This window comes from Sinohyriopsis cumingii, chromosome 11 (assembly GCF_028554795.1).
Source record: "Sinohyriopsis cumingii isolate HCF-2022 chromosome 11, ASM2855479v2, whole genome shotgun sequence".
Classification (NCBI taxonomy): domain Eukaryota; kingdom Metazoa; phylum Mollusca; class Bivalvia; order Unionida; family Unionidae; genus Sinohyriopsis; species Sinohyriopsis cumingii.
This window is the reverse complement of record NC_142971.1, coordinates 74,425,244-74,450,056: the sequence shown is the minus strand read 5'-3', so window position 1 is coordinate 74,450,056 and position 24,813 is coordinate 74,425,244. Positions and strand designations below refer to the sequence as shown.

Sequence of the window (24,813 nt, the reverse complement as noted above, 5' to 3'; positions counted from 1 at the left end):
AAAGTTGCCGGAATGACGTTGAAGTCACTGTCAGACCCCTTAGGGACTCCATCTTGGGATTGTCTGTCGGAGTTTACTCCCTTAGCCTTTCCCGTGAGTGGGTATAGCCGCAAGGCAGCAGAGGTTTGGAATCGGAGTTTTTCTTCTCCTAGATTATCTACCATCCAAATTATGAGTCCCATCTACCCGAAGCGACTGGTTTTAAGGCAGCAGTGGTCCCCTTGTTGCCTACATATATCCCTTCACCTGCTAGCTGGAACATGGCCTGCTGTAATTCGAAGCTAAGCCACTCGCGAAGGCCAGGAGATCGATTTTAGTTGACAGAGGCGATAAGAGACACAAGCCGTATGGGGAATTTCTGGAAGAGTGGGGAGCTTGTCTCCTACTCCCACCCCGGTAATGTCAACCTTGGACATTGTGGATATATAAAGACAATAACGGAGCTGATTGTGCGCTCATGTTCATAAAAAAATTTGGATTCCTTGCAAGTCAACACGGAAATTCTTCGTCGATCCTTATCGTTGATTGGGTCAGTATCATAAGCGCTTGTATGAACTACAATACTATCCCAGGTGGCATCATTATCTGACCAAAAAAAACACAGGAAATGTGTTATTTACGGGCAAAGCAACATACATTTGGGATCGAATATTAGGCCAACTGTAACACAATTGCAACACTGTTAGGCGATCTCAAGCGTGCAGCAGTTGCCGGTGCAAAGAAAGTCACACTTAATTTTGGTTTGGTGGATGAGATAGCGATCATTGAGGTAACGCTCTGGGCAGTATTTGCAAACACCTGCTGAATTGATGTATATATTTAACGCAAACGCAATGTATATCACCCGCTGTTTTTCCCCATGCAGCGTCTCAATTGTTTCAGGACTCATTATCGGTGTTGTTTATGTCATGAATATCTTCAACACTTCATGCAAAAACGGACGATATGTGTCTCTATCCATAAAATCTTTAGTGACAAGCGTTGACAAAACGATGCAGCTTCTTTTATTCCTTTGGGCGCATTGTTGTCCGCACGAATTTATCCTACGAGTATTTCTAAACGATCAGCAAGATCGTTAGAGTAGCATAATCTATTAAGGTCCTATGCTTCTTCGACTTTTTGTGTTGTTTTGCTTGTTGTTGCTTTTCTTTTCTTTTTAATTATTTATACCTTGTGAAATCTTCGTTTTTCCATTTCTTGATGCTTTCTAGAGGGTGTAAGGTTGTCTCTTTACTTTGTTCCATAATAGAAGGAGTTACGTGTTAATGTTTTTGAATTTGGATCTACAATAAAATGTTGTATAATATTATCTACGTATTGTTTAGCCTTTTCTGCACATATAAGTTTATAGATGTTAAGATTTCTTTTTCAATCTCCGGCCACATAAAATCGCTTCTGCTTTGTATGACAATTCTTGAGAGAGTTTTTCAAGGTAACTGTTACCTTTATTCGCTATTACTTCATTTTACAAAATTTTCTCAGTCAGGTGCCTTTCTTTAGGTACGAAAGAGCAAATTGTCTTTCTGTAGGTAGGAAAGAGCATATCTTATGAGATCACCATAAATTTCCGGCCTCGCTGGTTCTTTTTTTACTATTGGTCCTTAAATATTGATTGACAGTCTGGTGGCGTTTCTTGTGGAATGTGCATTAGCGTCTCTTCAACATCTTCTTTGACTTGAACCATTTTCAGCGACAAGCGTGTGATAGTAGCTGCAGTTGCTCTTGTTACACTTTTAATATATTTGGTGTGTTTATCTATTTTACTAACTGGTCGCATTTTTCTTCTGTTCCAATTAGGGATGCCATCCTCTCCACGGTTGTACGGATGGCTATCTTACAAACTAGACCAGGTACATTCTCTGTTGCAGTAAGCGCTGGCATTTCTTCCTCTGTAGCGGTTGTAGTTTTTTTAATTTCTTTGACACGTTGACGGCTATTTAGTTTGTGGGTTTAATCAGCGGTGCACATTTTTGTTCAAGCCCCGTTGTGAGATCTTTTCATTACGTCTGTCGCGACTGTAATATATGTTTTCAGCCTTCTATCACATTTGGAAGCGTTGCTGTGCAGTTTCATTTTTATCCATGGTATCACTGCTGGATATTATTTTATATTTGAAAACTATACGGATCCTTTGTGATCCGCGTAAACATGTTACAATATTCACCCCACGTGTGATGGGCGGCATACCAAGTTCAATTAATGTTTCGAAGACCATGCTCGTCAATGCCACGAAATATCATTAAAATGTAACAGTTGTTGTGGATCAGTTTAGGCCCTTGTGCTTATCGCTGAGTCAAATAAATCTCGTCTGAGTTTATGGGCTGACCTCGTTAAAATATTTATTCAACACTTACTTGATTTTCAAGCATCGCAATATCGTAAACCACAAGATTGTTTTCATTTGCAACCTTATCGTTAATGATAGGGTCTTAGTGATTGGTGGAAAATAAATCGACGTTAGCGTTGTTACCACTTCTGAATGATCTTTTATTATTCAGTGTTTTTCGAGCATCTTTAAAAACATTAGGGACGGTTGATCATTAGGTCGATGGTGCAATAATGTACAGCCCCCGGGTGACCCATGTTACAACCATATTCAGCAACAGTTGTGTTTCGTTTTTCTGTTTCAGCATGGCCAACGATTAGCGCACGAACTGAGTTTGGAAACACAGTTCCATCGCCATACTTGGACAAAACACTGTGACAGAAAAATATTTGATTTTTCGAAAATCATGTTAAAATTTTCTTTTCCATGATGCCATATAATAATTGTCTGTTCTATAATACGATCTTATCTTCATATTGTGCGCTATGTCACACAAAAACACGTCGCAAATCCAGCTCAAGTTCGAACAAGATGTGGACGATCTGCGGTTACAGACACTTGTGTTGGTCGTAGAGCAAGTAGGTGCATATTGAACAGGAATGCCGCAATTTTTATTTAAATTTGTCAGCTGTCATATCGTGGTTAGATTACCTGGATACCATTGAGTACATATCCTGGTGAAAAACATGATCCTGGATGTAATTACTGTGGGTCTGGTTCAAGTTTTGATCTACGAATCTATTCTAAGAACCATCATAAGTCTGGTGAAGAAGATATCAACCGTGTTGATACTTCGTGTTACTGACATGACCTGGCCGCCTAACAAGCATCCAATGATATCTGTGGACACCAAAGCGCTAATGCCGATCATAATAATGACTTAAATACTATTAATTTTAAAAATCCGTACATTATCCAAAATTTGCTTCAGTCGTTGTGGTTATTGGAAAAAGCAAAGCATACATGGAACAGTTAGCCAGTGCCGCCAGGTCACTCACTGATTGCTCGATCACCTTTGGCTAAACAAGCGCTGTAATAAGTCTATTTACCAGTACCAAGGTTAGATTTCACCGGCTTGTTTTATTGCCCCGACACCAAATTTAGTGCATAATGCAGATTTGTTGTTTGTTAAACATGAACGTGTCCGTCATCGACAAGGCCGATTACTCGCCAATATGTACGAGCTAACCATTGTTGATGTAAATAGCAGATGCAAAGAAGCGGAGCCGTTAACTCCAAAAGACTCTGCCAGTGTGGCAGATGCGATGGAGCGTAATTATGCACGCGGACCACTCACAAAGCCACAAATAGTACAGGTGGATCCTGAAAAGATTCTCTTGGATCCGTGGCTGTGATGCTGGCCAAACTACATGTACAAGGACGTCTATGGATTGCCAGAGTACCCCAAACTCTTGTGGAACGCTTTAATCGCACTCGAAGGATTATTCGGTCATCTTTGTGCACGCGAAGTTTTGATGAGGTCAGAACGGTCCGAAAAATGGGTAACATATCTTCCATTAATCATATCAGCATAGAACAGTTAAGTCTTACGCATAACTGGATTAAAACAACCCAATGCGAGTCGACAAAATACCGTCACTGTTACTCATAAAAAGATTACATAGCCAGCACCGTTACAACTACTCGGAGGCATGTTTTTCCATATTGACACCGGAAGAGTTGAATAAAAACGTTTTAATTCTAACCGGTATGGTCGGTGGATGTATAAACGATTTCGAAACGATTCATGCTCAAAGAAAACTAGCCAGTTACCGATTGGAACCGCCATCTGGTGAACAGAAATCTCCCAGGAATGCATATGTGCGAGCGGAATTGCAAGTTGTTCCAGCAAATACAGATCTACCACAGGGATTTGTGTTGCCACGTAGACATATTAACTAGAATCAGCCGTAAGTTTGTTCTCTACAGCACGATGACCAAACGTGTACGTGGTGATTCCATCGGGGAAAATTCATGTCTGGTATCAAGCCGGGACAAATTCATTTTAGTGCATAAGTATAAACCAATACGATGTTTCTTCGATTGGATCATACTTGCGATGTGTGCATATTCACGTCAGTCTTGAAGACATTCAAGGTGCAGTTCGTACTCGAGATCTTTTTCTTCAAAATCACCATTGGAACATCTTAGGCCTTTTGATGTTTTTGGGCCCAGCCACAATCGAGTATATTTTTGGTCGCTGTCCCACATATTATTCGATTAGTTTACCAGAGCATTCGTCTTTCAACGTGCCAACAACATTTATTATTGGCATTACTAAACAACATATTTATATTGGATACTCTCTGGTATCACATTCGTTGACCTGGTTGTGTGATGTCCGAGTACACATCATCGCTGGTGACATGCATCAGAAGCGAATCAATGTCTCTGTGCAGCGTTTTAAATCGATCGTAATGCAACGGTTAGATAGGGTCATAGTAACATTGGTATATGAGCAGCTTGGCCAAGTCCATCACGGACGAAATAACAAAGACTAGTGTTATCAACGTTAGTTTTGTAAAGGTCACAAAGTCCACCATCAAAGTTTTCTCTGGAGCAAAGGCTGGGTTCGCAGTGAGCCTTCGAAAATTGTCTTGCTTACTATCTCGGACAAGATCTACTCGAACTTATTTCGCAGATTTTGCATGGTTTTACCATGCCATGGCATTGTTCATGAGTTAAAACTAATCTTTTTCAAGGTCATTGTTCGCTTTTGACCGTGGGTCACTATCCATCTGAAGGTACGGAGCCATCCAGGCTTGCTCAAAATTCAAGCACGTGATGGATCTTATTTTCACGCAAACCCAACCGCAGAGACTACTGCAGATTTCCTACGTGTAATGCATAAACGCTTTCGGTTGGAAGAATTGGCACCAGTTTGGTGCATCTAGTATATTTGCATCCGAACTCATCGGCAATCGAACAGTGATATAGGGAACAACCAGGCACAGGGTACGACAGAGGTTCCGGGGCCAGAGGATTATCGTTATGTGCCTTGCGTAAATAAATGCTCGGGATATTCCAGATCAACTTGTAAAAGGTATCCGAGGTCACTGCTGATTTTATGCTCATGCACATATGTTTGAAGATCGATTCACTGAAATCCGCCAACTGGAAGTGATTGGATCATGATATATATATATATATATATATATATATATATATATATATATATATATATATATATATATATAGGTTATTCGCGTTATATATATGATGACACAGTCGGGGACAGTGGGGTCATGCCCTTCAACGTTTGGGTTGTTGGCCCGAGTGGGTCTGTGACTTTACATTTGTATTCTGCCAAGAAATGATCGCTAGATAAGCAGATGCTGATCAATGTCAAGGAACAATGCCAACTCTATTTTGGCTTTGGAAAAAATCCCAACCCATACCCGGTGACAAGTAATTATGCGCGGGATCGAGCTTGTACAAGTGCGTAGCACTAACACTAATTTTTCAAGCATATCAGCGACCATCGAAACATTAGTGCGCATATACCGATCATGATCAATGTGGTTTTGACCTCCAAGTCTGATCAAACTTTCTTTGCATGCTCTTAAGTTTCTTCTGAAATACCTTCACCTGTAAATGTTGAATAAAATTCTTCGATCTGTGGCAACTGAGTTTCTTCTAATTTGTTCCAGTCGTTTATGTTTTGGTATAGATAGAAACTTTTTTTTCCTAAGCAGGCCTGTATTAGTCGGTAAATATTGACGTTTGATTTTGAAATTCTCCGCCGTCAGCCTGTTTGCTAATTTGTCCAAGGACAAATTTATAAACTGTTTCGAATCGATAAACTGCAATTGACCAAGCCTAAACTTCGTATATTTTTACATGTTGTTTGAGATCACACTTATCGGTGATTTTGATGCCGTGACTACTTCTTGCATTATTAAGTGGCCATTGTACCCAAGCACCTTATGAAACACCACAAGCATTTTGGTTTTGTTGGGAAAATACTCGGGTGCAAATTTCATGCGATGAACAAGACGCCTGTGTACGCACCAGTAATATGAATAATCACGAATGTTATCACCAGTCATAATTATGTCGGCTGGTAGGTAGAGCTGCTGCCTAATCCAGTTTGCCGTAACTTTCATCGACTTTAGAAACACCACAACTGTATTTGAAGTACACTGGGCGCTTTACAGGACTGGCTGGTCTGTTTTTCTATCACATCGAACCAATAAGTAACAGGACCCGCATGGGATTTGTTCAGCGATCGTTAACAGACGCTTTTGTTTCTTTGTTTTTAGAACTTGACGTATAAGTGAATGTAAAAGCTGAGCTTTCTAATGAAACATTCAGGCATTCAAAATCTGCGCAGATAATATACCGGACTTTCCTCTTTCGTTGTACTGCAGTACATGTGACACTGTTTTTGCCCGACTTTGGCATATATTGTGAGCTGTGGTTTTCACTGATACCACCTCAGTTAAAATCAGTTCTTGAGCCTTAAATACATGAATGCAACGACTGAATGCATATTTTACCCTGGTACTTACTGTGTCTGTTAAGTTGCCGAGCAAGTTTCTTTATCCATACGTAGTGCGATATGGATTCTGATTCTTTCATTTAACTCAGCAACAACAAATCAATCTGAGTTTGGTCCTTTTCTCCAATAGGAATACTGCATATGGATAAAAAAAATTGTCTTAACTGAACTCGTTAACAGCGATACTTGGGTTAAGTGTTTCACATTTATTAAGTTTGGCTTTTCTAATCTGCACCGGAGATTCGATATCACCAAAATTGAGTTCACCCAGGTATTGATGATATTTCCAAGGCATATCTTGTCCTATTTGGTACATCTTTATGTTACTTATAATTATTGCTGCTGTTGTTGCTGATGCATTACCATCTGGTCGTGGTGGTGGATTCAGTACAAATACTAGTCAATACTTCAAGCATGTCTGCTTTTCTCATAATATTTTGGATGTATATTCTATGCTGCCGCACGTTTTTAGTTGTGGCACAGGAAGCATGTTTATACGAAGCGAAGGGTACTGTATCTTTCTAATTTAGAAATGATGTCAATGGCTTGTTTTACTTTCGGTATTTTATCTGGATCGGAAACTGCGATCGTTTCAGTCCTGGTTATTATTGTATTTATTTATGTTTATTTCTTGTTTTGTTGTTGAATATGTTTATACTTGGATAGCGATTGTGATTTTGGTTGATTTTACGAGCTTTATCGTATTCACGAACAGATCCACAAGTCTGACAAAGTTTATTACGTGATTTGACACCAATGTCATTTTTATGGCAGAGACGTGCACATAATCCATTATGTAATATCTGCCTATTTGTTTTACAGTACTCAAAAACACACGACCTGCCACAGAGTCTGTATGTTCCAAGGCATGCATCTTTGAATATGTTGCCTACCAATGCCACGGGGATTCCAATACATTCGCGTGAGCGTATTTAATTGAAACGACCTTGCTTGTAGCGCAGATTTGTCTCTCGCTGTTTCACTATCTCCTCCGCTGCAATGTCTTTTAGACTGGAAAACATTAAAATATCCATCTTCCAATATGTATATGGTACATCGAAGTTTTAAAGATGTTATTCTCAACAACAAAAATCCCATTGCTTTTGACATCATCGAAAAGATATTGAAAGTCGGACAAACTCATATCCATCTTAAATCCAGACCAACAAGATCAGATCACAAGTAACTGAATATTATACCAAACCGGGATGCATAAAAAGCCATGCGCAAGTATTCAATAACGTTGAATTTCCTGGAACGCAGGTAAATATAATCGATATGTTTCGCTTCGTTGCCGTTAGCAATATTTTCTAAAACCTGTTATTGACACTCACGCTTCCGCAACTCTGCAACATCGTATATTGCTTAATACAAAACTTTCTCTTCTCGGTTGGGACTCGATTCATTTTTCATTGTGATATATTTGGATACATCTAGGTCTGCGTGGTATTTCCATTGCCAATATTATTACCATTCTTATACTTATGTCCCAAAAGCATTTGCTTCTTTAGCCTACTCTGGAACATCCTCGTCACTGACCTCATTGAAAACGTTACCTGCTTCAGACATAGTGGGCGAGGTATGTTTCTTTTGAGGGTGTACTCTTTCATGTACAATATTCTGCAGATCTTTTTAGCTTTATTTAATCAAAAAACCTGCCCAAGTCTGTTTCACTCTGTTTCTAAGGTCTCTCCCAGATTCAACAAATTTATAATGTACTATGAATTTGCTTTGGAAATAGCGTACATCTTTTGTGCTTCTTTAATGAACCTGAATGATCTTAGTCTCTCATTCCAGTCATTAGACATGATTATGCTATTGTTACAGACTTCCATAAATTCCTTCAGTATGCTTTGAGAGTCCACAACTAGGCTCCCAATCGACGTTTGAATATAAAACTCAAAAGCTTTTCTTCAGTACAAAAATAGTCAACTAATATATTTTTCTCTCCCGTTGTCAGTAAAAACATAGCTGTGGATAAAATTCACTACATAGCTTTTTGTTGACAGAATAATATCAGCCTGTCTGTATGCAGCAGATTCATTAAGTGTGTGAATTGATCGCTACCACAGGCTTACCTAAAATGAGTACTCATTGCTGTATTTCGTTTCTATAATTACAACAGAGTAGTAGAGTAGTATTAAATGTCGAGTGTAGCCTATTTTAGGAAAACCTTTGAGGGAACTATCATTCGGACGAGAATCTACCCCCTTTGACTGGGTCACGTGTGTTCAAAAGTAAATTTGATAAAAATACAACGATGACATATGGGCAAAATATGTAATGGGGTTGGAGATTATGACATTTTGCAGAGCCACAAAGAGCGCCAGTGGTACAAAAGGACCACTCCCATACTAATCACCCGTTACTCTAGTTCCAAATCGGCACATATTATAGCGCTGCAAACAAAATAGATGTTAATGAAGCCAGAGTTTAAGCCAATCACGAAGTTGCTAGCGTTATATATTACCTGTTGAACGAAACGGGTAGGTAGCAGTTTAATTCTTCGGAAAGTCAGACAGAGGCTTATATGCAAATTCACTCATTCACAAAAACGAATGCAAGCAGAATTACAAAGCATAACGTACGCATGCATACGATACAGGATGATCTTAGCTTCCGTACCTTACAAAAGAACAAATTAAACTATTGTCAAAGAAAAAATGATGACTGCAGTTAAAATCTACTACCTAAGTAGAGTTATGTTTATCAGTACGTTTAGCTAACGATAAAGTTAAAAAAATAACATTTGTCAGATAAATAATTGGATGCGTGAAGATCATGTTCAAATTTTTATAATATGTTTAAAAAAGCGCCGGGTGTGAAACACACTCGGTAGCTCCATTGATTCACATAGGTTCATGTTTGTACCCCTTCCAAGAAGTAGGGGTGCTAATATTATTACACACATACATACATACATACATACATACATACATGCATGCGTGCGTGCGTAAGTGTGTTTGTGCGTACGTACGTACGTACGTACATACATACATGCAGACATACTTACATACATACAGACATACGTACGTACGTATACGGTCGTGTGTGTGTGAGGGCGTGCAACACTTTCGCTCTGAGTTACCATTTATCTAGCATGATTGGCATTATGAAAAGACATATACAAATATTTCGTGTTCGATTTGTCTTTTCTAAGTGCTTGAAATTAATGTTACATATTTTGCTACTGTCTGAGGCCTAAACGTACCAATCCATGTAATACCCTTAGAAAGTCAGCTCGAGTGTTGTTTGTTTCTTCTAGTTCTCTGTTCTCTTGCTGTTTTATTCAGTATTTTTGGAGGAGTACACTTATACTGAGATTTGTGATTTTCATTTACAAGTTTGGTATGTACATGTACATAACTGCAATGCCTGCCACGATATGGATACATTTGGCACTGAAGCAAAGGAGGTTAGCCCTATTTACCATTGTTACCGACAGTTAACATATTTTGTCCACATTAGCTGTGTTAACCCGTGTGTCTGTCAGTTTTACCATGACAGTTCTAGAGACACCAACGCATGCCACTGGTAAAACTCAACTAACCCTTTATTCACTGATTTTCTCCATTTGAATTTGTCATTTTGTATCGCAGGCGCCCCACTGAACATATTATTTTTGTTCTCTCTCTCTCTCTCTCTCTCTCTCTCTCTCTCTCTCTCTCTCTCTCTCTCTCTATATATATATATATATATATATATATATATATATATATATATATATATATATATATATATATATATATATATATATATATATCCATTTCTCTGTTGGTCGTTTAGCCTGTTATTGTTATCCTAATAGATCACGAAAGAGAGAGAGAGAACCTTTAGCAAAACTGACATACCGGCTGATCATCCAACAGTTGTGGGCGATAATGCGAGACTGACAGAGGGGCGGCCTTCAGACAGTTTAACATTTCAGACTGATTTGTATTAGAATCTTACAAGTTTTATAAAGTAACAACGAAACATTAACTAGAATATAGTATGTGTGTGCCGCCCAGTCAAGTAAGTTAAAATACGGATTTCTGGTCTCGGCATGCTATTGCAACTTATAAACATTGGTATCATATAAAACTAGAGAAAGACCGTTGAAAGTACGCATATATATATATATATATATATATATATATATATATATATATATATATATATATATATATATATATATATATATATATAGAGAGAGAGAGAGAGAGAGAGAGAGAGAGAGAGAGAGAATATTATGACTACCATGGTTCCTGACGTCTTAAAAGTTCAAGCTCAGTGCTGTACTCCACTGAGTATTTTGCCATCATTCCAGGATATTTAACGCACGATTTAATTGTATGGCACTTGGGAAAGGCTGAAGGTCAGCGTAACTTACTTAAACGAAATTTTGTTTCTTTGTTTGTTTTTCTTTATTTTAAACGTGAGGATTATTTATTTTTTCCGTTATTTTCTTATTTTATGAATGATTCATGAGTAATATTTGTCAGTGCTGTAGAGGATATACAAGCAATATCTCACTATTGAAATAAAAAAATTTTATGCGTACTCATACGCCACAGGAAAATCATATTTTGAACTACCAATAGTACTTCTATACCAACACTTTTAAAACAACCAATCATTCTTACTTTAAAGGTATTTCAACTTATTTTTGTGTTCAATGCACGAGTCAGAATACTAGTTTAGTTTTTGGTCATAATTAAACTTGCTGATACCCAGGTTTACAGCTGATATTGCTGTTTGTGGGTTTAACGCCATTTTTAGCGTAGGATAGGTTAGACGTGTGAGCCACTATACACTCCCCACCAAAAAGAGCAGCAATTAAAATCACTGCCTCTCGTACAAAATGGGCCATATTCTTGAAAAAGCTGAAATGTTATTGGTATCTACGCAAGGTTATGAAAATTTAATATATTGTGAAGAACATTACATTCACCTAAATGACAATTTTTGGAATAACGAATTAATACTTTATTTTTATTGAAAAAATATTTTGCACTATTATTTACTTAAATAGTTTTTGCCTTAAAGAAATAACGAAAATGTATCCTTGCTTAAAACGAAATAATATTTCGATTAATCAAAATTGTATATCTTTATTTCGAAATAGTTTTGCATTTATTAAAAGTATGAAATAAACACATATATCAATGGTCAAATAGTCACACGAATAAAAAAAGGATTTGTGCTTGATATACCTTTGTCTGGAGTAAAATATGATGGGTTAAACTGCAGTCCTAACACTGACCTCTTAATGCTGAACGCCAAGTGTGGCAGGTGCTACTTTCATGTTTTATAAGTCTTTGGTATGACACGGATGGGGTTCGAACCCACGCTTCCGAGGCGTACGCCTTAACAACTTAAGCCAACGGAGCGGTTCGTACAGAACGGTAATAAAATGTATGTGCTATCTGCGGGCACGTTGTGTGTGTGTGTGTGTGTGTGTGTGTGTGTGTGAGAGAGAGAGAGAGAGAGAGAGAGACAGACAGACAGACAGAGAGGGGGATACCCGCCTTTGAATAGTTTCAACTCTGTACTACCTCTTAAAGAGTGAAAACAATCAATAAGACTTAAATTTTCTATTTTACTCCCATTAAACATTAACTTGCCCCAGAAATGCGCCTTTCATGAAATAGTGACAATATATGGTACATCTTGAAAATAATTTGGTACATGAATGTTTGATTTAAGGACTCAGATTGAAGACTTAAACCATCAAAAATATCTGCAGTTAATTTTCATACTCGCACAATGGTCAAGTATAAACCGGTTTGAATGGCGTACCAATGTTAAAAATAAATTATTACATCCATGTTACAAGTATTTTTCATAACAGATGTGACACCCTCTGGATCCTATTTAGGACAATAGTAAACTCCATTATATACCAAAAAGAGCGAAAATCGAGTTTTGCAAAATTCAGCAAATTATTTATATTCCGAAAATACAAAGTGAACATTTACAGCATTCCGAATATTTTCAGATGTGTTTCTGCCTGAATTTTAATCTTGAATGTAATGATATACCAATAATATGGATTGTATTAATGTACATCAGTCTTGATGTATCACGGTAATATAATCCAAATGTCTTTGAATGAATTCAAAATAATCCTACAAACAACGTGTATGTTTGACAATTATTAATAATCACGTTGTAATTCAAAAGAATAATTCCTCTATGATTAATTCCTCTCAAACAACTTAAATTGATTTCACTAAGACTGGTTTTACGATATGATTTTAGTAATTCTGAAGTAATCAACATTTATGTAAAGTAATAAAGACAATAACTGAATCAGGATGATGATCATTTGCCATCGAAGTCGTAAACAACCTTTACAACATTCCTAATTTCGCACTAAAAGCTAGGTCTTAAACTCAACATCAATAAACATGCTTACTTTCTAATAATGTTGATCAAACAATATACTATTAAATCATATACATGCATTAGCTATGTAATATATTGTTTGTCAAAAAGACTCAAACAAAAACCAAACAAAAACCCCCAAACATTAGGCCCAACTCCTATCATCAATCATGAATTGCACAATGAAAATATTACTACTAATAATAATAATATTACTACTGCTATTACTACTACTAATACTAATGTTTATTTGTAAGATAGGCTATGGGCCCAAATGATTTGCATGTATTAAAAAACAAAACAATTATAAGATTAACACTCCGACTCTCTTTTAAAGCTTTTGCTAGATGAAAAGCAAAATTTTGAAGGATATTAATATCATTATTCTTTCTCTGGATAAAGTTATAATATATGATGCTATCTGCATTATAATGAACGCATTAAGGTACATAGTCCTTTCTAAAATTACCACAGTTGGAGCAGTATGCCATCAAATGAAACATATATTCCATATCTGCACAAAATGTTCACAGTCTATCAACAATGGGTATACTCTACATTTGGCAAAATAGGAAAGCTTATATTTCTGAACATCCTTTGCATACTAACACTTCACGAAGAGTTCAAATAATACATGCTGTACTAGTAACTAAGATTCTGCTCTTATCATGGAAGCGAAATATATACCTTAAATTTTATTATCCATTTAGTTCTTGTTGACAAAATATCTTTACAATGTTTTAAAAAAAATAATGTTAAAGAGTTTTTATTCACCCACCTTTGATTAACCCAAAGTTTCCTTTTTAGTATGAAAACAGTAGATTCTTAATTTTAATCGCCCAACTTTATTTACCCAACAGTAACAGTGTTTGGCACAAGGCTATTGAGGGTTATAATCTTGTTTTGGGAATCGATTACCAGTCATCTTTAAAAAATTGAACCTCTACCTAAAAATCCTTTTATATGTTAGTACTTGCATTGACATTATCAAAACCTTATTATAGATAAAAGAGTTTTTGTGTATTTTGTAATACAGTAATAAATCTGCAAACTGGCGCATGAACTGTTTCGATGGTATTTGCTTTTGTGAAAATCCCAGACTACCGACACATAATTCAAAATTGTTGCTTTTATATACTTTGAATAGAGCTTTAACATATAATTTAGGAATTAAGTCTCATCCTCAAACTATAATTAGCATTTGTCTCTTGTGTTGTTGGCGCTTCTTCTCTCGACACATACCATGAATTGTTAAAAGAGAATACACATCCAATATATCTTTATAAGATACTGTGTCTATCTATTACGCAATCACCAAAATATTAACATTCATATTTCTCATATATTTCTCTTTTTCGAATCACTAAAATTTTATTTTTTCCAGGTTTATCTTTTACTTTCAAATGATGTAGTACCCTTTAAGTTAATGTATAATTCTTTGAAGCTGAGTAGCATTTTCAGCAATGGCAATCGACATACAATAGTGTAGAACCAATTATCAGATTCTAATGTTGAAAGATTATTCTGTTCAGATATGTGTGCCTTGGAATCACTTAGAAACAATGCAATTCAAATAGGTGCAACCATGCCTTAACACAGCCGGGCCGATAAATAATTATGCCAAACCATTTGGCGTTTTCAAACAAGCTTCGATATTTGCATATCTTAATTTTAGTATTGTAATGATGTTACTGCTGACATTTGCATTTACTAATTTATGTGAAAATATGCTCATGTTAATATGATTCAAACGATCATTTTATAATCAAGAAAAGAGCGTAAAACCTAACGTTTCCTCAAATATTTACATATCAAATAGCTTGGGGTAAATATATTATCTACAGTGGCATATCCACTTTTAAATCTTCTACTCAGGACTCGTGAAAAGACCAATCCCGCTATAATTTTAAGGCATATTTATAATCCCATTTATGTGCAAGGGTATGATAACGGCTATGGACCAATACTTTGGGAAGTATCCAAGATCAAAAATGTCTTGAACATATATATCAAGATAGATAGGATAATATTTCCATTTGCAAGAAAGTTACTAAATGATTTTCCCCACTTTGTACTTTTAATAGGACGTTGCACGTCTGATTCAGGTTATTGTACCGTCCTAATTTTAATGGACAATATTAGCTGTTCTATTTAATTTGAAATTTTGGTCGGTTTTTTATTATATATTTAATAACTTTGGAAAGTACTGGAACCGTCCTGTGATGTTAACTATTCCTTGAGTGGTGCATATGCTTTTTAAAACTCTCCAGAAGCGTTTCGAGCATTTATCTGATAATTGTTTTTCAGCACTTGCCTTTTCTTTGTTTTGTATAGATTGTGTCTTGGACCTAGACAATTCAACCTTTGAATTAATTCCCAACTACACTTGAGTTCATTCAGAACACTTCATACTTCTGGACTTGAGATTTAACTTTTAGTATTATTTGTGGCTTAGTTCACCAATATATTACAATGGTATTAGTTCCCTTTTCATTTTCACAGTATAAAATACAGAAAAAATGTGCATTTTTATTTTGAATAAATTTTTTGTCTAAATTCGTTATGTCACTAAGTTTAAAAACATTATAACAACCCAAGATATTGCAGCTACAACAACTACTACTACAACTACTACTACTAATATTAATGAAAATTAGAGCGTCTTCGTTGGATCCATGAGGTCGCGATTTAGAACCCCGGCCTAGTCATAAAAGGGACTTATAAAAATGATAATAGCTCCTGCCTCGCTTTTCGTTCAGCATTAAGAGGTTAGTGTTAGGACTGGTTGGCCTGGTGTCAGGATAATGTGACTGGGTGGGACATCACGCTACATGTCTGTGGCATGATGCCCCAGTGCTAGATATCACTATAAACTGTTATACTGCCGACATCGAGCGATATGACTGAACAATTGTTAAAACCACGCTAAAATTATGACGATGATGCAATTACAAACATCATTTTGTCATTTGTGTGTTGTCCTTATTAAGCGCTTATCGGCTTAGGGAAAATTTATGTAATTAGCCTCGTCCCAAGTTAGCCATTTTCGCTGATGTTGTGTCTGTAGACACGCCGATGTCAACATAATACGATGTATGAAATGTCCAGTGATACAGATCGTTATGGTGATGGTAAAAAGTTATGACAGAAGAAATATAATGGCATTTATTTTATGTTGATGAATATAAGATATATCGCATTTAATTTTACGTTTACATGTCGTTATTGATGTTTATAACATTTTTCTCCACAGCGGGCCTTAAACCCTGGGGTATTTTTGTGTCTGGAGACATACTGATGGTCACAGACGACAAGGCAGATAATGTCCATGTTTATAGACTCCGTGACGGCATGTTACTTTCCATATCAGTGCAACTGGAGGCAGGTCCCCGTGGCATATGTTATGTAAACGACAACGAAATATGCGTGGCCCTATCTAACGGTACGATAGAAATCATGTCAATAGAGAACACAGGTGTAATAGCAATGGTCAGGAAATTGCACCTTAAGACAGCCTTTAATAGATGCTATGGAGTTGCCAGAATTATTGATAAAATTGTTCTATGTGGTGTCAGAAAGGACACAATATGCTGGTGTATAGTGTCTCTTCAAGATGGACAAGCTGAGACAGTTCACGAGATCTGTAATGGCTGGTATTGTCACTTGTCCACAAAAGACAACATGATTTATGTCGCGTGTAATTCTGGTCATAACGCACCTGGTCATGGTGTATATGGATATAATATTCGGAACCCAACTCAACAGCCATTTATTTACAAACACAGGGAACTGAATTTTCCGTCTGGAGTAACTGTTGATGGCAATGGATTTTTATTTATTTGTAGCTGGATCCCTCCCTGCATACATCACGTGACAGATAAATGTGAGTTAGTAAACATATACCGGGAAGGGATACCACTTCGTCCCAATGCCATATTATGGGACAGTGGAATTTTGTATGTCACAAGCTGGGAACATAATGTGATAACTCGATACAAACCAGAGTATTCACCTCACCAAGGTAATTATTATATTTTTTATATTATTGACATCAAACATATAATCATAACTTCATTATCAACATAAACAATTCATGCAGATATAAACTAGATTGAAAATTAAAAAATAAAAATAAAACATAGTATAAAGTGTATTCAGCATGGTGATGTGTATGAGTCTCTATTGGTCTTAAATGAAGCATAAGTAAAAAAAGTCTATCTAACTATATATTTATCTCTCTCTCTCTCTCTCTCTCTCTCTCTCTATATATATATATATATATATATATATATATATATATATATATATATATATATTGTTACGAGTCTATGCTCTTAAAATAAACAAAAGAAAACAGTGAAAACCATGAATCTTGTAAAATTCAACAAATAATTTATTTCTCTAGAAAATAAAATGAAAATGAGAAAAAAGAACTTTTGTTATTGCGAATCAAATCCCCAGATAATCCAAGAATTACAGACACATTTCCTAGTATTTTAAATTCCTGAATAAATTCCAGTAAAAGTCTAGAATAAATTCAAAAACGGAAGCCGATGATGTGTCTGTGGTAGCATATATAGTGTTGATGTGTCAATAATCTTTTGTTGAATCACATTAATATAATTCCTGATTTGCATTCACTATAAATTTCAGTGAATGTCTCTGTCCTAGACTTTTATCAGAGCACTTTTGTATTTCCGAGAAAATAATCACTACAATTCGATAATTTGAAGAAATTAAATTCAGTCTAGCTGGACACAACATATAATACAACTTTGAAGTGATAGATCTTATAGGACGACCGATAAACCATCTCATTTACAAGATGATATTGTTTTGTAATTGACATGAGGTCACAATTATCATTTTCTAAGAAAAGATATTACTTAAATGGAACATATCCTTCTAGAATGATCCTGAAGTTTGCAAAATAAAAACTTAAAATTGGATTTTGTAAAATACAGTACGGATATCCCTAAATCCAGACCTAAACCCAAATAAACATTTATTTATATTAATAATAATACTAATATATATATATATATATATATATATATATATATATATATATATATATATATATATATATATATATATATATATATATATATATATATATATATAGATATAGTTGCAACTCTGTGTTCGTAAATTAAGTAAAAGGAAACAGAAAATACAACGGGTTTTGTAAACTTTTATAAACGATTTATTTATCGAAGTTATCCGATGAAAATTCAAGAAGAATTTCCATTATCATAAGCTGAATCAAAAATAATCCCAAAACGTTCTGTTAAAGTCCAAAAGAATAAAATGTTTCGTATACATTTCAGATCCGGAAATGCACTGTGGTCCTCCAGTAATCGTCACGTTCTCAAAATAGCGTTGTCCGGAACTTCTTTGCATAATTCACAATAGTTCCAGAACAATATTATTGTCGTTGAGCACTTTCTTTTTCCACTGAACAATCATAACAAATATTCCCCTCAAAATTGTCAAATTTTCAAAGCATAATATTAAACAAATATGCATACATAATTAAACATAATAAGATTCCGGAAAAGAGTGAATCCAAAAAATGAATCAATCTGATTACTCACTTCTCTCTTTATTTACACAATATTATGTTCTTTAAAGTCTGACTAGATCTATTCACTGCTGTCAGAATTTCATGGTGGCATGTACAGGACTCAGGCTGTAAGATGACTAATTCATACATAACTTGCTGGAAATTTCCTGACATGAAATCAAATCAATTTGGATCGATTTAGTAACGCCAAACAGTGTAAAGAACTTGTGTGTCTTTTACATTATTATTGGTTTTAATATTACGAAAAGGTGTTACTGGACTATGCATCATCTTTTGAATTTATAATATAATTGTTATTGAAAAATTGTTTGCGACTACGACGTCATATTTTATACTGCTTGATTCAATTGTTATTACTATAGAAAAAGTATATTTATAATCCGTAGTAAGAGCTCATTCGCTACTGTGCAAGGGTTCTAAAGTGAAATCAGCAACCGAACGAAGTCAGAATGACATGCGTGTAATCAACGCAGGTCGAGTAAACTGGTGTGGGAATTTTATGTAAACCTGCCCTGACACAAGCGTTCCAGCATTTTTGGTCTAATGAGATTTGAGGATCACAAAGACTGCTTTGTTTACGATGAGTTTGAGTTTTTTTAAATCACAGGAAGTGATTGTTCGGTATTATTGTGAATTGAATATTGTTTATTGTAAACACAAAGGACACTATACAATGACGGTACACGCACCATATTTATTTTCTCAGTCATACACAATGTCTTTCAATGGGAAAATAATAATATACAGCTATAAATTTATTGTATATAGCAGAGCAGGATAATGATTGATTTATTCAGTCAGTCATTCAAGGATTTGAATAGCAATCTAAATTTCATAAAATTATGCGAAACTTTCATGGACTTCAGTGATTGTCTATCTTCATGGAATAACACTGAATCAAAAACATTCTGATTAATATTTCACGGTAATACACAAACACTACACATGGTAAGTTTGGAGTACCTTAGAACAATTTTCCGGATTATATGCAAATTAATAGAATATTTCAGGATTATTATGATTATCATGATTACATACAGTGTAAGCTATTTTTATCTTCTTCACTGTGTTTGATTTTATATTTATTTAAATAAATTAGACTGTTGGAAACTAGAATCCTTATTGGGGTCCTTGTACTGTGAATAACGATTAGGCCCCTAGACGTAAAAAAAAGCATGTCAAATTGCATACTGATGAATCTTTTCTTCTTGGGAATGGCAACAGGATAACAGGGTCACAACTATACAAACTAATATATCAAATTTTAGCAATGTGATCGCATCTTGAAGTTCGGAAATTGATCAGACATTTATTAGGACTGTGGTACTAAACTAAGCAATAGCAAAGAGCGCAACATACAACAAGTATTGTAAAATTCAACGAATAATATTTGTCCCTAGAATACAAAGTAGCATTTTCAAAAGAACTCACGGTATTGAGAGTAAAATGCCAAATAATCATATATTTTTAAAGTTGCCATTAAATATTAATGGTATTCCAAAATAAATCCAATGATGGAGTTGTTGATTTGCTTGTGATGGCATGTGTCATAGCAATGTGTGAACAGTCTTTTGTTGAATCACAATAACACAATCCGAAATATATCTTTATTTGATTTTCAGTATTAATCTAGGACTCTCTTACCAAGAATGTTTTTGTGAGGACATTACCTTTCAAAAGTGATTAACTTGAATTAAATAATATGAATAATGAAATCATAGCCAAACTGAAACAATGGATGCAACAATAATACAACCAATTATACTTCAATCTTGCAGCATGGATGAATAATTTCCAGACAAACAAGAGTCCTCTACTTTACAGATGTCTAAAACAAAAACGATTACCTAATGGAAAATTTCATTATGGAAAGTCCCATCTGTTTACAAGATAAAATCTTAATTAGAATTATATGGTCTGTCACCAATATTATAATATAAATTGTGGCAAACAACAGGTAGACCAGGCATTTCATTGGGTATTTCCAATGTTCTAGACCAAAAATGAGATAAACAGATTATTGACAAAATGAAAATCATTGATTAAGGACAGTTAGAAAATGACCTTGATTTCGGACAAAGGAATGTCCAAAATACAATTATCAATATAAAAATGGATTGAAACAATAACAAACAATGCAAATTAATTCACATAACACCTCCACTCATATAGAAAAATAATGATTTATGCAATAAAGATTTCTTTCAAATATTAGTCCAATGTACATGAGATAAATATTTATATAAGATTAAATCTTATGAATGTTACAAAGTATACATGCAACAATATATTTCTAAAAACGTCAAAGTGCTTCTGCTATTAGATAGTATTTTCCCTTGTTGTGCTTGATATCAATATTGTATTTGCTTCACCGTAATAATCTCTGAATTTCGTTTCTCACCCTGTAAATGAATATACTGGGTTGTGATCACTATATACAGTAATCGGAGAAGAAGGTGAGCTAACATACGCTTCAAAGCGTTGCAAATTCAATATCAAAGCCAAGCATTCCTTCACCATTGCGACATAAGTTCTCTAGTCCTTATTTAATTATTTACACACGTAACACACTGGATGATCTACACTATTACTGTCTTCTTGAATCAATAATTAACCAAACCCACCATCAGTTGTATCCACAGACAAATTAAATGATTGTCTGAAATTTGGAGCAGACCGAATAGGTGAACTCTTAAGTATGGCATCTAACTTATCAAGTATCTCCTGAAATATTTTCAGACCAATGCTACTTTATTTTTCTGATCGATAAATTTGTCAGGGGTTCGACAGTTATGGAGAAATGGGAACAAAATCTCTGATACTATCCTGCCATACCCACCAGTCGGATCTGTTAGGTTTTACTGATAGGCGTAAAGAATTCAAACGTAGCCTTGACCTTAGCATCTATATGAATAACTTGTCCATTTAGTACTAGGTGTCCTCGAACTGTAACCCAAGCACGGCAAACCTAACGTTTGGATAAATTAATTGTCAAATTTGCATCAGAGCCTCTGTCAAAAAAATTTCCGAATTGTCTCTAAGTGATCTTTCCACGTGTCGTTGTAGATGAAGACATCTTCAAGGTATTCATCACAATTATCTAGACCAGATATAATAATATTAATTAAATGTTGAGCGTCCAAAGCGTTCCTTTTATTCCTAAAGGCACGACGTTATATTGATAAAGCCCATCTGATGTTACGAATGCCAAAATTTCCGATGCCATTTCTTTGAGAGGAATGTGCTAGAATCCTTTCAAAAGGTCAAATTTTGGTGACATATTTTCCATTTCCAAAATTTATCAATGCAGTTTTCCATTTTTGTCAGTAGCAATGAATTTGTTTCGGTCACAGCGTTAACTTTTCTACAGCCAGTGTACACCCGTAAATATTATCTGGTTTGGGTACAAAAATGCAAGGTGAAGTCGTGACTTTTATTGGCAATTTGTTTTGGTTTTATGAAATCATTCTCCAGCAAATACTGAATTTCTTTTTCAAACATTCCTGTTCGAGAGGTTTCGTCCAGTACATATACTGTTTCATAAATTTGTGATCTACAATTTCAACAAACAGTCCACATTAAATAAACATAAAACATTAAAATGACGTCCTGAAGTTTGAAAATTGATCACACTCTATAATGACTCATGAAGTCTGAAGCTACAAGGTAACAAACACAAAATTTGAAATAACTAAATTTGGCACTATAACGACATCGCTACAGCGACATCGTGGAATTAGAAAATTGATCACAGATTGTTAGAAATTACGTAGGAATGCGATGGCTGTTCATCGGTTATTTGCAGGTCCAACTTCCTAACAAACTAAGATAATGTCAGCTGGCCCAATAACGTGTTTGTGACATGTAGGTGACATAATTAAGTAATCATATTTCATAACAAGCAAGTCATGTCGACCGATCCATACGTCTTACAGACATAAAGTTTCCACATTTTGTAATTATACTTTCCAACAAACCTGCCATGTCCAATGATCCATACAACTTAGGAATAGGAAGCGGGTATGGTGTGAAACATGCTTCCCAACAAATAAGTGATGGAAACCATACGTCTTAGTGATATGTAGCTGGTATGGTGAATAATCATTCTTCCCCCCAAAAAAACATGTTAAGGCATGTTAGGCGATAGTCACTCAAAAGACGAAGAAAAACAACGAAAAATACACTTATATTACATTTATTGATATTTAACACAATGCACACAATCACACGTTAAACCTAACATTACGTGTTGTGATGAAAAAATGTTAAATAAAATAAGATAAATATACATTGAATCAGTTCATGTGTTATTCACGTGTCTTTTAATTGCAGAATCCTATAATTGCTTTACATTAAGAACCCAGACAAGTCATTTTTTTCCAATTGTAACCTGGTTTGAATATCACTCCGCAGGTTGGCTCAATGAATTTACAAAGTGTTTCATCCATGAGTCAATATATATCCGTTTATTCAAAAGAGCCTTGATGAATATTTTTTTTTTGTAGTTCATCAGCAAACTTGATATATATTGTATTTGTATTAATCTTTATTATACATTGTATTTATTGTCAGTCTATGATCTACACGAAGTTTGTAACGTGGATGATGTAATGATCAAGGAAAAACCTTTATGCCTTACAAGAAGAATGACAGAATACTTTATTTTCGAGACTGTGAACTTTTATACTTCAAATGTTAAACTTTTGCCAACCGATAAGCCTGCATACCAGCTATTATCTTAGTTAAATGTCATTTTTGTCTTCTACATGTTCTTAAAATTTATAATTTCAGACCCTGTAATTCCATTAGAAATTCTTCGTATGGATGACAAATCCATTCAGCTGTACAGAAAGGCCCTGCAGAATGGAAAGGAGAAGGTGTATAATATCAGGGTGATGGTGGTAGGGCAGTATGGGGTTGGAAAGACAACGTTGATAAAGCGCCTTCTTGGGCAGAAGGTTAATATATCTGAAACGAAAAGCACAGAAGGAATCGATATACATAAACATTGTTGCAAAATCTCTCTGGACAATAAGGAATGGATATTACAAACTGAAGGTAGGCAATCCTTATCCACAGACACTTTACAAGGAAAAAGCAGGATTTATGTGATTTTTCATGTCTTAAAATGCACGAATCGTTTTGCAACATTCCTTCTCTAACTCGAATAGAGAATTTAAACTTTGGGATACGAATGAGGTAATTATGATAGCCCTATAAACATTTTGGGTTTAAAGGTCAGGGTATTTGTAATAGACAAAAAATGGTTTTCCCTTAGTCTAGTCCATCGCTTGCGAAATATTTTTTCTTCACAATAATTCGAATTATTCATATCTGAAGTTATCAAAGTTTGTAGATGCCAATCATCGGGCTAAAAAAGGTTCATATTAATTTTGGTGTCGCAAGTTCAAAGGTTAAAATCGCTTTAACCAAGAGAAAGCAGTGAATATTCCATCTGTTTCCATATTCGCTTATGTATATTAGCTCAAAATATCCATCATCTATAGGAACCACCTTTCGTAGATGGATCCCACTTTAGGTGAAGAGGTTAAATGTCAAGAATGCAGTCGCATAAATAAGAATATTCCGTTTATATCACATGCATGTGCCAAACTTTGTGTATGGCTTACACTTGGACTAAAAGTGAAACCTATTGAGATCAACGTATAGGTCACAGTGACTAAAAGAATAAAAGTAGATTCCACGTAGGAAAGTTTACATTACACACTTGAAGCACTCGTTGTTGATATTATGATAAGAAAGAAGTTTTAAATTTCTGGGTGAAAGGAAAAAGTCTGTATGTCAGGTTTAGACATTGAGGATTATTAAACATACAAAATTCATCTGAGGTCCCTTTCGGGGAACTCATTATACTATCTCTATGATACAATAAATAATGCCCAGTTTATATTGTCGATGTGAACTCTCTAAACAGATGTTTAACTAATACAAGCTCCATAGATAATTATCTTTTCATTAAAGCATGCAAACTATTTAATGAAAGTCTTTCATAGTAAACATGTGATATTA

At 35.1% G+C, this 24,813-nt stretch overlaps 1 protein-coding gene across 1 annotated transcript in view; it reads left to right on the top strand.

The window, feature by feature from the left end:
• The window catches only part of LOC149788755 (uncharacterized), a 95,921-nt gene that overhangs the window by 11,278 nt on the left and 59,830 nt on the right, over window positions 1-24,813 (top strand). Inside the window, exons 3-4 of the mRNA XM_089974842.1 lie at window positions 16,450-17,217; window positions 23,575-23,841. Of these exons, the coding sequence (XP_089830968.1) occupies window positions 16,450-17,217; window positions 23,575-23,841 (1,035 nt within the window). The remainder of the gene's footprint in view (window positions 1-16,449; window positions 17,218-23,574; window positions 23,842-24,813) is intronic.